This window comes from Dipodomys ordii, unplaced genomic scaffold (assembly GCF_000151885.1).
Source record: "Dipodomys ordii isolate 6190 unplaced genomic scaffold, Dord_2.0 Scaffold78, whole genome shotgun sequence".
NCBI classification, from domain to species: Eukaryota; Metazoa; Chordata; class Mammalia; order Rodentia; family Heteromyidae; genus Dipodomys; species Dipodomys ordii.
This window is the reverse complement of record NW_012267294.1, coordinates 6,527,439-6,540,734: the sequence shown is the minus strand read 5'-3', so window position 1 is coordinate 6,540,734 and position 13,296 is coordinate 6,527,439. Positions and strand designations below refer to the sequence as shown.

The following is a 13,296-nucleotide window of genomic DNA, read 5'->3' as shown; positions in this document are numbered from 1 at the left end:
TGTGTGTGTGTGTGTGTGTGTGTGTGTGTGTGTGTGTGTGTCAATTTGGGTTTGATCGGTGGTTCAGTTAAAAATAAGAAATGAGCATTTGGTTCCAGTTGGGATTTTATATAGGTTCCTGCCAAGGTTATTATGACAAAGAACAGAGAGAGGTCGGCCTCGTGGAGATAAATAATCGCACTGATTTTCCACCTGGTATCCCACGACACTACCGATAACTAAAGACCACACAGCTCATTTCCATTCTCCTCACCTCTCAGCTCTGCTGGAATCTCCTCGCTGTCCGCAGTCTGTCTCTAGCCAGTCTGTCTCTAGCCAGTGACTCTCAGGCTGTCTCCTTGAGCTCTTGAGCCCTGAGCTGGGGCGGGGGGGGGGGGGGGGGGGGGTAAGGGGGGTTCCTGCCTTCACAGGACCCCTGGGGAGCATTTGCAGGGGGGCGGCTCTGAGCAGGGCTTGGTGCTCAGCGAGGTTTGTGGGTGCTCAGAACCAAGTGCCATACTTTGTCCCTTGTTTACCCCCATCAGGGGCGGGTGTGACACATTGTGTGGACACTTCATGCTGTTTGCTAGGAGAGCCAGAACATTGTTCTTCTAATACTCTTCCCGGTTCCCAGTACAGTGCCTGGCCTCAGAGATGAAACGAACTTTGCAGATGGTGGGGTGATAAATAAGTACATTTTCCATTTCTCTGGGGCTCTTAGGGGTTGCCAAGCAAAGGAGCCCATGGAGTTGATGGAAGAAAGCCATTCCTCCACTTCCTTTTATATTTTTGCCAATCCTGGGGCTTGAACTCACGGCCTGGGCACTGTCCCTGAGCCTCTTTGTGCTCAAGGCAAGCACTCTACCACTTGGGCCACAGCACCACTTCTGGCTTTTTCTGAGTAGTTTATTGGAGATAAGGGTCTCATGGACTTTCCTGGCCAGGCTGGCTTTGAACCACAATCCTCAGATCTCAGCTAAGATGAAAGTAGCTAGGATGACAGGTGTGAGCCACGGGTACCCTGCAACTTCTGACATTTCAACCTCTTCTTGCCTGGCTTATTTCTTGGAGTTTGTTCCAGAACAGCCCCAGTGCACAGCGCCACCTGGCCAGAGGTGAGCGGAAGCCACAACAATGGTGCAGGCCCGCATACAGCCAAGAAAGGAGGATCGCCAGAGCCCAGAAGCTCAAAGACAGGACCCGCCCAGGACCAGCCACACTCGGAGTGGGGTCTAAGATCCGAGAAGAACACTGTCAAGAAGGTTCATGTCACTGCCTATAGACATGCTGCCTTTTTTAGAAAACATGGGCTCTTCCCCACAGGGAAAACACTGGGGTTGGTGCAGTTGGGGCCTAAAATATTTTAAGGTAAAGGAGTTTGGCATAAAAACCAGCAGATGCGAGTGAGGTCGCTCTGACCTTCCCCTGTCCCCGCGCTTGGCTCCGAGAGCCGTGCGTGAGAGGAGACACACAGGCGGGGGGAGGAGAGGGGCCGCCCACCCGCTGCAATCTGTCCTGAGAGGAATATTATACACTCAGCACCATGGTGGTAGTGAGGACGGGGCACCGCATGCATGGAACAAGCAAGCCTCACAGAGCTCCCCGGCAGTCCGTAAATCAGAGCCTCCTCCATTTTTCTATTTTATTTGTTGCCAGTACTGGGGTTTGAACTCAAATCTTCACGCTCACTCTCTCGGCTCTCCGTTTTGCTCAAGGCTAGTGTACACATGCACGCGTGCACACACACGCATGCACACACACACACACACACATGCACGAACACAACTTTTTGTTGAATCTGTATTCCCATTTTGATCCTTATTTCCTGGCAAAGGTCTCTTTGTGACTTACTGACTTAACCTTGGACTTTCCGGCATCACAAACGTGAGCAGATATTTTGTTACGGAAGCAGACCCAGGTGAGCACTTTCCTGGGAGCCATCTTGAAGCGTGAATTCACCCACAGAGGGAGAAGAGGAAGTGGAAACGAGTTCATACCCCCTCCCCACCCCTTGGAGCTTATCTGGGGATCATACCAGTGCCACCCACACAAGCAGGGCCTCGCTGGGCCGCTGGCAACTACTAATCTCCCCGTGCTTCCCGTTCAGAAAGCGGCCTTTCAGGGCTGCTTCTAGAATCATCTTGTCTCTGGAGCCATTGAAGTTCCCATTTAGTCTTGCTTCCGTTCTGATACTGGGTCAGCCCCCACCCCACGCCCAGCCTCGGCTTGCCCACGGGCCCACCTTGTGTGTTTTCTTATGTTTCTGTCTTAATCTTCTTTTTGTTGTTTCGTCTTCTCTGGGCTTTAGCTTTTGTTTCTGTCAAGGTTTCAGAAATATGCAATGGAAAGAATGAAGTTGCGGGTCTGCTTCCTGCCGCTGTATACGCATAGAGATCGCAGATTCATTTCTATTCTGCAGGCTGGTGGTAGTGGTGGGAGGGAACAAAAGCGATGGGCTGGGTATCTGAGGAGGGAGTTCTTGCTATGATGTCCCATGGCCAAAGATGAAGGGTGTGTGTGTGTGTGTGTGTGTGAGAGAGAGAGAGAGAGAGAGAGAGAGAGAGAGGAGACTACCAAGCTCACTGCTATGCCAGATCTGCTCTAGACACAGCAAACTCGCTCAGCTCATGGTGAGGCTAGTCTGTCCTGGAGTGCAAGGTCCCCACATGGCCTCATGACCTTGTGGCCTCTAAACGACCCACCACTCTGCACTAGTGCATTAAATAGTATTTGCGGGCTGGGAAGGTGGCTCAATGGTAGAGTGCTTGCCTAGCACACATGAAGCCCTGGGTTCGACTCCTCAGTACCACATACACAGAAAAAGCCAGAAGTGGCACTGTGGCTCAAGGGGTAGAGTGCTAGCCTTGAGCAAAAGACACTCAGGGGCAGTGCCCAGGCCCTGAGTTCAAGCCCCAGAACTGGCAATATATAAATAGTAGTTGCAACCCATGAGCTTTAGGGTCACAGAACCCTAACAGCTTGTTACCAGACACAACTGTGTCATGAATTGTAGCTCCCTGCTCTGCTTTTCCACATTTCCCATGCTCCAGAGAGAATTGCTTCCAACTCTTTAGTCTTTCCTTTGTGTTTGTTTCTGTGCCGGTCCTGGGGCTTGAACTGCCTGAGCTTTTTCACTGGAGGCTAGCCTAGCTCTGACACTCAAGCCATAGCTCCACATCTGGCTTTTTCACAGTCCACTGGAGAGAAGAGTCTCACAGTCTTTCCTGCCCAGGCTGGCCTCGAACCTCAATCCTTAGATCTCAGCCTCTGAGCAGCCAGGATGACAGGTGTGAGCCGCTGGCACCAGCTTCCTCTACCTTTTGAGGACTGCACCGGGGCTCAGCGCACTGCCCCTCCGCGGGGCTCCCCACCCTGGCGGTCAGGGGCCCGCCTGCCACCTACTTTTTCCAGCTCCCTGGAAGACACTCGTGTTGTTTCTTCCATTCTGTCTTCCCTGTGGGTTGCATCTTGTGCTTACTACGTTTAGTAGGGTTGCCATCGGGTTTAGGGGAGAGAAAAGCTGATATGTAGGTTTGGTTGCTGTGTCGTGAGTGTTGTAGCGGCCGCCTGCTGTCACCCCATCCTGAGGACGGCCCTGTGCAGCCGCCGTGGCCACCCAGGCCCTTGTGGTCGTCCGTTTCCTTCCTAGCCCTCTAGGACGCACAGGCCATTTTCTTATTCCATGGGAGTGGAGTTCCCGGCCCTCAGCCTCCCCGATGACCGCCTCCGACCCGAGGACTAGAGCACGAAGCCAGTGCCAGACCACTTACCACCAGAACCTGCCAGGCTCCAGCTCCGTGCCACCTGTGTAAGCCAGTGAACAGCCTCAGGGGCCAGGTCCACGCAGGCTCCAGACGCCCGGGATGGGACAGGAATAGCATACCTCGTGCCTGATCTCCCAGATCCCCAGACCCCTTCACCTCCTCATGCCTCCCGCACAGAGCGCTCTCCACATGACCCAGTATTAGGAAGTGACCCCGAGGAATCAGACTCACAGCAAATTCTCCACGGGGGTCACCGATGTGCTCGTTCATGATATAATAGATCAGTGGTGGCTTTTCCAGTGGCTACACCCCCTGTGTCTGTGACCCTGGAAGCTCCTTCCTCCTCCTCGGCTGTCAGGTGATGAGATGTGCCCCGGACATGGGATTTCAGGGTGCACACGCGTAGCTTCGCAGGTGTCACCTCCATTTACTCGTAATTCAGTCATTCTCTGCGAGGTCTTTCCCATATTTAACAAATGCCAAGGCTCACACCTATCATCCTAGCTCTTCAGGTGGCTGAGATCTGAGGATCGTGGTTCAAAACCAGTCAGGACAGGAAAGTCCTGAGATGCTTACTTTTAATTAAGTAGCAGAAAGCTGGAAGTGGAGCTGCAGCTTGAGCAAATAAGCCAAGAGGGAAAATGAGGCCCTGAGTTCTAGCCTTGCCACAAGTGTGCATGCACACACATGCACATGCGCGTGCGCGCGCGCACACACACACACACACACACACACAAAACCTGAGGAAAACAATTCTATCTGGGCTGGGCAGGTGAGCCATCAAATAAATCAATATAAATCAATTTTACTCATATGACCCCATAGGGTTCTCCAATCCTGTGAGCCTGGTAGACAGTTTTTTCCAACACGCTTGGCTTTCTTGGAGATTTTCCGAGCCGGGACTAGTTCACTTGGCCACTACTTTTTATTTTTCTTAGGAGAATTCATTATCTCTAAAACTCCCAAGTGTGACCAGCCCTTGGTGATGAGCAACTTGACCACCAGACCTCCGGTGGCCAGCCTCAGTTTCCCAGATGCTTCCCGTCACCACCGCCCTGGTGATCAGCCGTAGGTTCAGAACAACAAATGCCCAGACTTGAAGCATGAAGCCGTCCCGCCCTCAGCCAGCACTACAGGAAGTCCTGACTGCACTGGGTGGTTTTGGTTTATCCCCCAACTTCCTGCCCGGGCTTCACAAGGTTTACCAACCCCCAAAAGCAAGAGGAGGGGGCAGAGGGGGTGGCAGACCCACCACTGCGGCTGGAGGGCCAGGACCTGCGGGCGGCCACTGCTCGTGGACTTCAGCAGCGCTGTCCCTCCTCTCCCACAGGGATCCGGACTCCATGAGGAGTCCAGGAAGGGAAGGCCCAGAGGCCAGGCGTGTTCATGGAGGTCCGCCCTGCCCAGCTGTGCCTCTAGGGCTGGGGGGGGGGGCACATCTGCCTTGCCTGGGCACGGGGCTCCCTGTGTGGGCAGACTCGGGGCCAAGTCACCACAGAGGGTCAGGGACCTGTGTCCTTCCCGAAGCCCCTGCAGCCTGTGGGAGACATGGCCCCGAGGGGATGGGCCGCCCAGCGTGGCATCCACTAAGAACCAAGACCCAGGAGGAAGGTGGTGCTCAGCCGCTCACCATGGACACCTGGGTTACACATCACTGCCCCTCTCCTCCTGGGGTGCAGGCCGTGCGGACACTCAGATCTCATTCGTGGCTGTGTGTGAGGACTCCGTCCCGCACACCTCGCGCTGGTGGACGGGCAGGCCTCGCGAGGCCACACCACCCGCGTCCCTTCACGGGGACGAGGCGGCTGTGGCACCCTCTGCGGCTCGGCGTGGGGGTTCTGGTTGAACTCGAGGTCTGGGCGGAGGGGGGCCTCTCTGCCGGGGTGCCTGCATGCTCGACGGCGGAGGCCTCTTCTTTTGCGGGTGCTGGGTATGGAGGTCAGGCAGCCGGGGCTGGGCACGAGGGGCCTGGCGCCGGGGTGCAGGGGGCAGAGGCGGGCCGGAAGCTTCCGGGGGAGGAAGGGAGGTGGAGGAGGTCGGGTGAGGCCCACGGCCTCCCTCCCGGGACGTGGTCCTGTGCACAATCATCTCCAGCTCTTCCTCTGCAACAACAGAGCCTCAGGAGCTCATCTGGGTGGCACTGAGCACCTTTTCCACACAAGCTGACTCCGGGCCAGCAAGAGCCAGGTGGACCGATGGACAGAGGCCCTGGGTGGAAGGCTTGGGAGCCCCAAGCCCTAGTGCCCTCCCCATGATGGCCACCACAGGGGGGCTGCAAGGTCCCCGTCCCAGGAGTCCGAAGCTGCCCAGGGCCCCGTCCTGCTGTGGATGAACCCCCACTGCAGCAAGAGGTCTGAGCACCTTCGTCCTTGCTTCCTCCTCGGAAATCCATAAGCAAAACCCCACTGGGCCCAAGAACGGGAGAGACGGCGCTCTCGCCTGCAGCACTGGCTGCTGCCACAGCCCAGCCCACCAAGCCGGTCCAGCATCACAGCTGCCTGGAGTGCTGAGCCCACACAGGACGCGGGAAGGTCGCGGTCACCGCAGGCCGCTGCGCCCCTGCCCTCCTTCCTGTCCCCGCGCTCAAGGCTCGCCTGGCAAGTGGCTCTGGGAGCTGCGGCTGTTCCCGGGGAGAATGAACAGCCCACAGAGACATCCTGCACCCACCCCGCAGCTCCCCGCCTTCCCGCTCCTCTGCCCTCCCCCTTCAAGCCCCACCCTCCCCCCCCAGCACTCCTTACCATTCCTCCTGCTCCTCCGCTTCCTCCTCTTGCTGACACAGAGGATCAGCAGCCCCACACAGATGGCCAGGACAAGGCTTCCCCCGCCGATGCCCCCCACGAGGCAGATGAACCGAGCTCTGTCTACAACAAGAAGAGATGTGAGGCTGGGGCCTCTCATTTCGAAGATGAGGCCTCATGGGGACACGTGCTCCACAGGAGGCAGAATCAGGAGGCTTGAGGTCTGAGGCCAGCCTGAGCAAACACACGAGACCCTACCCTGAAAAATAAATTGAAGCAAAAGGATTGGCTGGGAGTGCGGCTCAATTGGTAGAGTGCCCACCTGGCAAGGTGAGGCTGTGCGTTTGATGCCCAGTGCCAACGACAGCAACAAGATCCAGAGGGGGCAGGAGAGCTTCCTGAGGGCACACCGCATCCCTGCCCACGTGTCCTTCCCTCCCTCAGTGCCTCATGTGTTGCTGTCCAGCCCACACCTGACCAGGCGGTTCCTTGGCAAACACTTGTGCAGCACAGCCCTCTCCTCCCAGACTTCCCCAGCCCCACCAGTAACACTCCAGTGGGCACTGAACTAGCCACCAGGGCCTGGGCCTTCGGAGTCTAATTGGACAACCTTCACAGTCTGTGATTGGATGATCTTTTATACAGTCTCTCAGTTTGAACGACTTCACAGTCTCTCTCATTGGACAGTCTCTCTGATTGGATGAGAGCTGGACTCATTGACATGCCTAATGAATAGAGTGTAGCATGGACAGGAAAGCCCTCCTGAGATTAAGCTGCAAAGGAAGTTGGCTCTGTCTGGACACCACTCCTGCCCTCCCTCAGGCTGCTCTGAGTGAAGCTGGCTGCCATATTGTGAGGCAGCTCAACAGCCCACATCAGTGAGCATGGAGGGGACCTCAGAGTGGCTCAGCACACACGCCATAAGCTGTGAGCTTAGAATCGCACAGAGAGGGACCAGAACCTGTCAGGGTAGTTGGACTACATTGGCCAAGAGCTAAACTGGGAGCCAGGCCTCTGGCTCCCAGGCCTGTGCTCAACCACCACAGCAGGAGGCTTCTTAAAAGGTACTTTTGGAGGCCAGGCCTGGAGGTACACACCTGTGACCCCAGCACTCCAGAAGCTGATGTGGAAGAATTGTGAGTTCAAGGCCAACCTGGCAAGTTTGGGCACTAGGGATCAGCTAGTTTCTGAACCTTTCCCTCCCTGTGACTGGAAATGGGTACCAGCTTCTCTGGTCTCAGGTTCACAATGTAGGACTTTTCTGCTTTATTCCCAACACCAGACACTCTGGCTCCTTTATTTTTTATGTACATATTTATTTTTGGGGTCTGGTCGTGGGGCCTGAACTCTGGGCCTGGGCCGCTGTCCCTTAGCTCTTCAGCTCAAGGCTAGGGCTCTACCACTTGAGCCACAGCGCCACTTCCGGTTTTTTTCTTATGTGGTGCTGAGGAATCGAACCCAGGGCCTCAGGCATGCAAGGCGAGAGCTCTACCACTGAGCCACCTTCTCAGCCCACTCTGGCTCCTTTAAAAGTCATCTCTTTACTTTTTGTTTTAACAGCTCTGGGCTTTGCACTCAGGGCTTTGCACTGGCTAAGCAAGTGTTGTACATACTGCTGAGCCACACCTTCAGTCCTTTATGTGATGATTGTTCTGAGATAAGGTTTCCCATTGTTTCCCCTGGGCATGTCTGGACTTTGAGCCTCCTGTTTAATTCTTTCTGTCAAACAGAAATTAAGGCATATGCCCCACTCCACTCCAAAGTCTCAAGGACTCTGTTGCCCAGGCTGGCCTAGAACTCTGATCCACCCAATCTCAGCTCCCACTTAGCTGGAATGACGGATGTGTCACCACACCCAACTACAGGTTGAGATGGGGGTCTCTTGAACTTTTTCCCCGGGATGTCCTCGAGCCATGATCCTCCCAAACTCAGCCTCCTAAGTAGCTGGGATTACAGGGATGCTCTCCAAAAGACATCTTTAGGGGAGAAGTCAGATTCATGGGCAGTAACGGCACAGGAACCCTGGGTGAGTTGGTTTGTTGGTCTGGGAGGTGGGGGTTAGACTGAGATGACCCTTCTCACCCACCAATCCTGCAGTTTTGTCCCCTAGAAGACACTTTTCCCACCTGCTTGAGGCCAAATCTCGGACTTCCACAGAGGGTGCCCAGGCAGGAGACCGGGGAAGGGCACTTCCGTGTAGGTGTGGTCTGTGGAAGGAAGAGGTACATTTCCTCTTTCCATCCTCCCAGCCCTGGCCCTGTTCTGACCTCTCTGGGGACATTAGCTATGGAGGACACATAATTCTGGACACACTGGCCAAGGCTCACCTGTGACTGGGCAGTGGACCGTGGCCTCCATGGCCTCCTCGCTGACGCTGTTGCGTGCTGTGCACTTGAACGGCGCATCCAGGTTGGCCCAGGTGTACTGGATGAGCGCCTGGGTGTCTGTGTAGTAACATTTCTGCTTTTGACACAGCTTTAACTGGGCGTCGGTCCCTCTCAGTAACTCACAGGTCAGCGTAGCGTTACTGCAGTCCCAGGAGATCGTGGGCTTGGAGACCTTCTCTAGAAGAAAATAAGCCTCCAGTTCCTAGTAGGCAATTTCCTTTTTTTTTTTTTTGGACAGTTCTGTGGTTTGAACTCAGGGCAGGGTACTTGCTAGGCAAGTGCTCTAGCCCTTAAGCCATACCTCCAGTCTGCTCTGCTCTGGTTATATTATCTCACTCTTTTTCTGAACAAGCCTGTTCAATCCTCCTGTTTATAATCCCTGCCAATGCTGGGTTGATGGGATGGCAGGTGCGGGCCACCATGTCCAGCTTTCTCTGTTGAGATGGGTCTCAAGAGTTTGTTTTTCCACCAGGCGCCAGTGGCTCACGCCTGTCATCCTAGCTACTCAGCAGGCTAAAATCTGAGGATCATGGTTCAAAGCCAGCCCGGGCAGGAGAGTTCCCACCCCGAGTGGAACGTAATACGCAGGTGAAGGTGTCCCCAGTCCCCAGTCCCCAGGGACTCCAACCCACTCTAAAGCCATACGGTTGCCCCTTCCAGGATTGCATAAGCCATGGCCCTTTCTGGAAGGTTCTCTCCAGTCAGAGATGCAGGTCTAGGGGATGGTAAGGGTCCCTGGGGGTGGGGGGACAGGCTTCCTGTGGAAGTGCAGGTGCACAGTCAGGAGGGCTGCCTCCCCTCCCCTCCGGCCCCGTCTTTATGGGACTTAGGACCGCAGGGGGCATTTCTAGTCTCCTTCCTCTTTCCCCTGACCACCTTGCCCCCCTTCCCCTGCACGCCTCATCTGTACACTTCCAACCTCATTCAATGCCCCACCCCACCCCTTCCCCAGTGTGGTGGGGCTTTAGAAGCTGCTAGAAGACACTCAGGCATGGTAGGGGGCTCATGCCTGTAATCCCAGCTCCTCCGGAGGCTGAGATCCAGGCAGACAAATCCAGGAGATTCCTATCTTGAATGAACTGGGGGGGTAGGGGAGGGAGGAAGCAAAACTGTGGCTCAAATGGTAGAATGCCAGCCTTGAGCAACAGAGCTTGGGGACAGCGAGAGGCCTGGAGTTCACACTCCAGGACATGCACACACGCGTGCACACACACACGCACACGCACACATGCACAGAAGTGAAGGCGTGCAGGGAGGGAGACTCACTCAGGACTCGGAGGCGGATGGCCGCATGGAACACCTGGGCCCCGTGCACGTCGTACAGGAGGACTTTGTAGACGGCGCTGTGGTTGGCGAAGAGCTGCCGGATCCTCAGGCCGCCGTGGCTCAGGACCTCGTAGGCCTGCCGCCACCCGACCACCTGCTCCCCCTTGCGCTGCGCCACTGGGATGCCCTCCTTCTCCCACAGGACCTCCGCCACATCATCTCGCCACGCGAAGCCCTGGAGGTCCAAGACCACGTCCTGCCCCTCCGCGGCGCTGACCACTGGCACTTCATGGGAGGCGGAGCCTGGAGGACACGGGTGGGGCCATGACCCGGGTGGCCATGCGCCCTCCGGGCTGCCCAGTCTGAGATGGCCCCAGGGAAACTTTCTGGCACACCAACTCACCCAGCGCTGAGATGTGCAAAGCCAGCAGGAGGCCGGCCAGCAGCCCACGTGGGGCACCCATCTTGGGGCCTCGTCCCCTCGTGGGTGGTCTCCCAGCGTCCCTTGCACACCCGGAGTGGCCCTGGGGCCCACGGCACTCACACTGCCTGTGGCCGGGATCCACGCGCGTGTGTACACACTCGGCAGACCCACGCCTCCCTGGCCTAGCAGGTGTGCATCCCAGCCGCGCAGGCTTCCCACACTACAGCCCTCAAGAAAAGGGCCAGGGGAGCGTGGTTTCCTCACCCCAAAAAGAAAAAGAAACGAGGGGGGGAGGGGAGGCTGACGTCAACCCCAGCAGCCCTTCTCAGAACCTCAACACAAGGGGGAGAGCTGAGCCACCGCTGAGCCCGGCTGGATTCACGTTCAACTCTTCAGCGCGTCTTTCACCACCCAGCTCCCGTGTCTCTAACTGGGCCGAGGAGGACGTGGGGACCTGGTCCCAGGGTGAAAAGCAAAGAGCGATTATCCTGCGGGGTCCCGGTGCTCACCCCTGCAATCCCACCCACTCAGGAGCCTCAGATCTGAGGAGCTCAGTAATTTAAGACAAATTCGGGAGACTCTTACCGCCAATGAATCACCCCCAAAGCTGGAAGTGGTGCTGTGGCTCAAGTGGTAGAGCACTAGCCCTGAGTGAAAAGATTAAGAAGCCAGACGTCAGTGGCTCACGCCTGTCATCCTAGCTACTCAGGAGGCTGAGATCTGAGGATCATAGTTCAAAGCCAGCCTGGGCAGGAAACTCAGTGAGACTCTTATCTCCAATAAACCACTCAGAAAACTGGAAGTGGCGCTGTGGCTCAAGTGGTAGTAGAACGCTAGCCTTGAGCTGAAGAGCTGAGAGACAGCACCCGGGCCCAGAGTTCAAGCCCCAAGACTAACAACAACAACAACAAAAAAAAAATATTAGGGGCCAGTGCCTAGGTCCTGAGTTCAAGCCCCAGTACTGGCATGGAAAATAAGCAATTGACTAAATATTTACTTGCTACGTTGGGATATGTGTACAACAAGGAACGGCTAGGAAGTGGACTGGCTTATTTCCATAGTTCATGTCCAGTGAACCTCCGGATTGTGGGGTTTTAGAGAATCTGGGCCTAGGGGGTACTTGTGCCTCCCTGGGCCCAGCCCCTTGAGCCGTGCTTCACACCCCAGGGCCGCCTTGCCTTCTGCACCTCAACTGCCCCACTGGCTGGGTATACCACCCCATCCCCATGGCCACCCCCACACACGCAGCTGCCATGCAAGGAGGAGCACCGAGTCGCAGCCACGGACGCAGTGGTGTTTACAGAAACCTGACATTTACCAACGGAGTCCCTGACCAGCAGACACGCCACAGCCAGGAAACCCGAGCTTTCTCAGGTGTATATTATTTTTCTCTGCTTAGAAAGAATAATTTCTTTAAATTTTATTTTGCAAACCCCTCAGAGTCTCGTCCCAGGATCGCTCCACTGTAAAGCCAGCAGTCTGGGGGTTGTTGAGGTAGGAAGCGGGGACCCAAGGGGGCAGAAGGAGACAGTGCTCTGCTGCCGGAGCAGAAACGTGGGCTCAATTTGGGCAACCCACCCACCTGCCTTCCCATCCACCCACCTACCCACTCCCTGCCTGCTGCTGCCACCCTCTGGCCACCAAATGAATGACACCCTTGCTAATTTCAGCATCAGGAGATGGAATATCCAATATTTACTTATTTGCATTTGCAAAGTAATTGTCTGTTTATAATCCCTTCCCCTGCAAAAATGGTATTTCTGGGCATGGTGGTTCACGCCTGTAATCCCAGCACCCAGTGGGCAGAGGTGAGTGGACTGGAAATTTGAGGCCAGCCTGGGCTATACCTGAGACAGTATCTCAAAATATACACCTGCCCAAGCCCGGTGCCAGAGGCTCACGCCTGTCATCCTAGCTACTCAGGAGGCTGAGATCTGAGGATCACAGAAAGGTGCAAATGGATGAAAGTGGAGCTGTGGCTCAAGGGGTAGAGCACCAGCCTGGCATGAAAAAGTTACATAAGGGCACGAGGCCCTGAGTTCAAGTCCCAGTATCAGCGCCAAAGAAAGAAGGAAGGAAGGAAGGAAGGAGGGAGGGAGGGAGGGAGGGAGGGAGGGAGGGAAGGAGGGCAGAATATAAATGTAAGAGGAGGAAGGACATAATTCCAGGGAGGAGGATCAGAAGAGGGGAGGAGTCAGTGTGCAGGCACACAGGCTCCAGTCTGCAGAGGAAAGGGGGGTGTGACAGGGAGCCGTGGCAGAGTGAAACACACACATCTTCCTAAAGGCAGCTTATGGTAAGCCATCCATTCTGAGTCTTTCAGTTGCCACAGAAGGGAGGGAGGGCGGCCAGCATTGCTGAGGAGTAGGCAAGAGAGTGGATGAGCGGGAGGGAGGAGAAGGGGATGTGGAGGGTATCTGGGGCCCCCGATGGAGGCAAAGAGGCAGGCAGGTGGTGGGAGCGGTCCCGGGGGCCTTGTTCTGGGCAGGAGTGACTCGGTGGGGCTTGCAGCCATGCGCTTCCCTCCCAGGTGTTTGAAGCAAGGGAACTGAGGCCCTTATGGAGAGGTCTGGGCCCACAGAGTTGCTGGGATGTGGGGTGCACACAGGCCGGTGTGGCTCTGCTCACCTTGGAGGCACAACGAAGCAGGAAACAGCCACCGGGGCCTCACCTGGAGATGGGGACAGGCTGCCCCAGGCCTCCCTAATGGCTGGGGCTGCCCCACCTAGGGTAGG

General features: G+C 56.1%; 1 protein-coding gene across 4 annotated transcripts in view; it reads right to left on the bottom strand.

Moving 5' to 3' along the window:
* The window catches only part of Cd2 (CD2 molecule), a 20,322-nt gene extending 9,522 nt beyond the window's left edge, over positions 1 to 10,800 (bottom strand). For 2 of the 4 annotated variants that reach the window (XR_001175375.1, XR_001175376.1), the window contains exons 1-6: positions 10,541 to 10,800; positions 10,138 to 10,440; positions 8,812 to 9,048; positions 8,611 to 8,691; positions 6,485 to 6,607; positions 5,374 to 5,845 (exon numbers count right to left, since the gene is read on the bottom strand). Coding sequence is in view for 2 of the 4 variants with exons in the window: in XM_013024592.1 (XP_012880046.1) it covers positions 5,532 to 5,845; positions 6,485 to 6,607; positions 8,611 to 8,691; positions 8,812 to 9,048; positions 10,138 to 10,440; positions 10,541 to 10,601 (1,119 nt within the window). In the remaining 2 variants the exon portion in view is untranslated. Of the gene's footprint in view, positions 1 to 4,573; positions 5,846 to 6,484; positions 6,608 to 8,610; positions 8,692 to 8,811; positions 9,049 to 10,137; positions 10,441 to 10,540 lie in introns of those variants that run through there. The other 2 variants (XM_013024592.1, XM_013024593.1) reach the window with 2 other exon arrangements.
* Between the last annotated feature and the right edge of the window lie 2,496 nt (positions 10,801 to 13,296).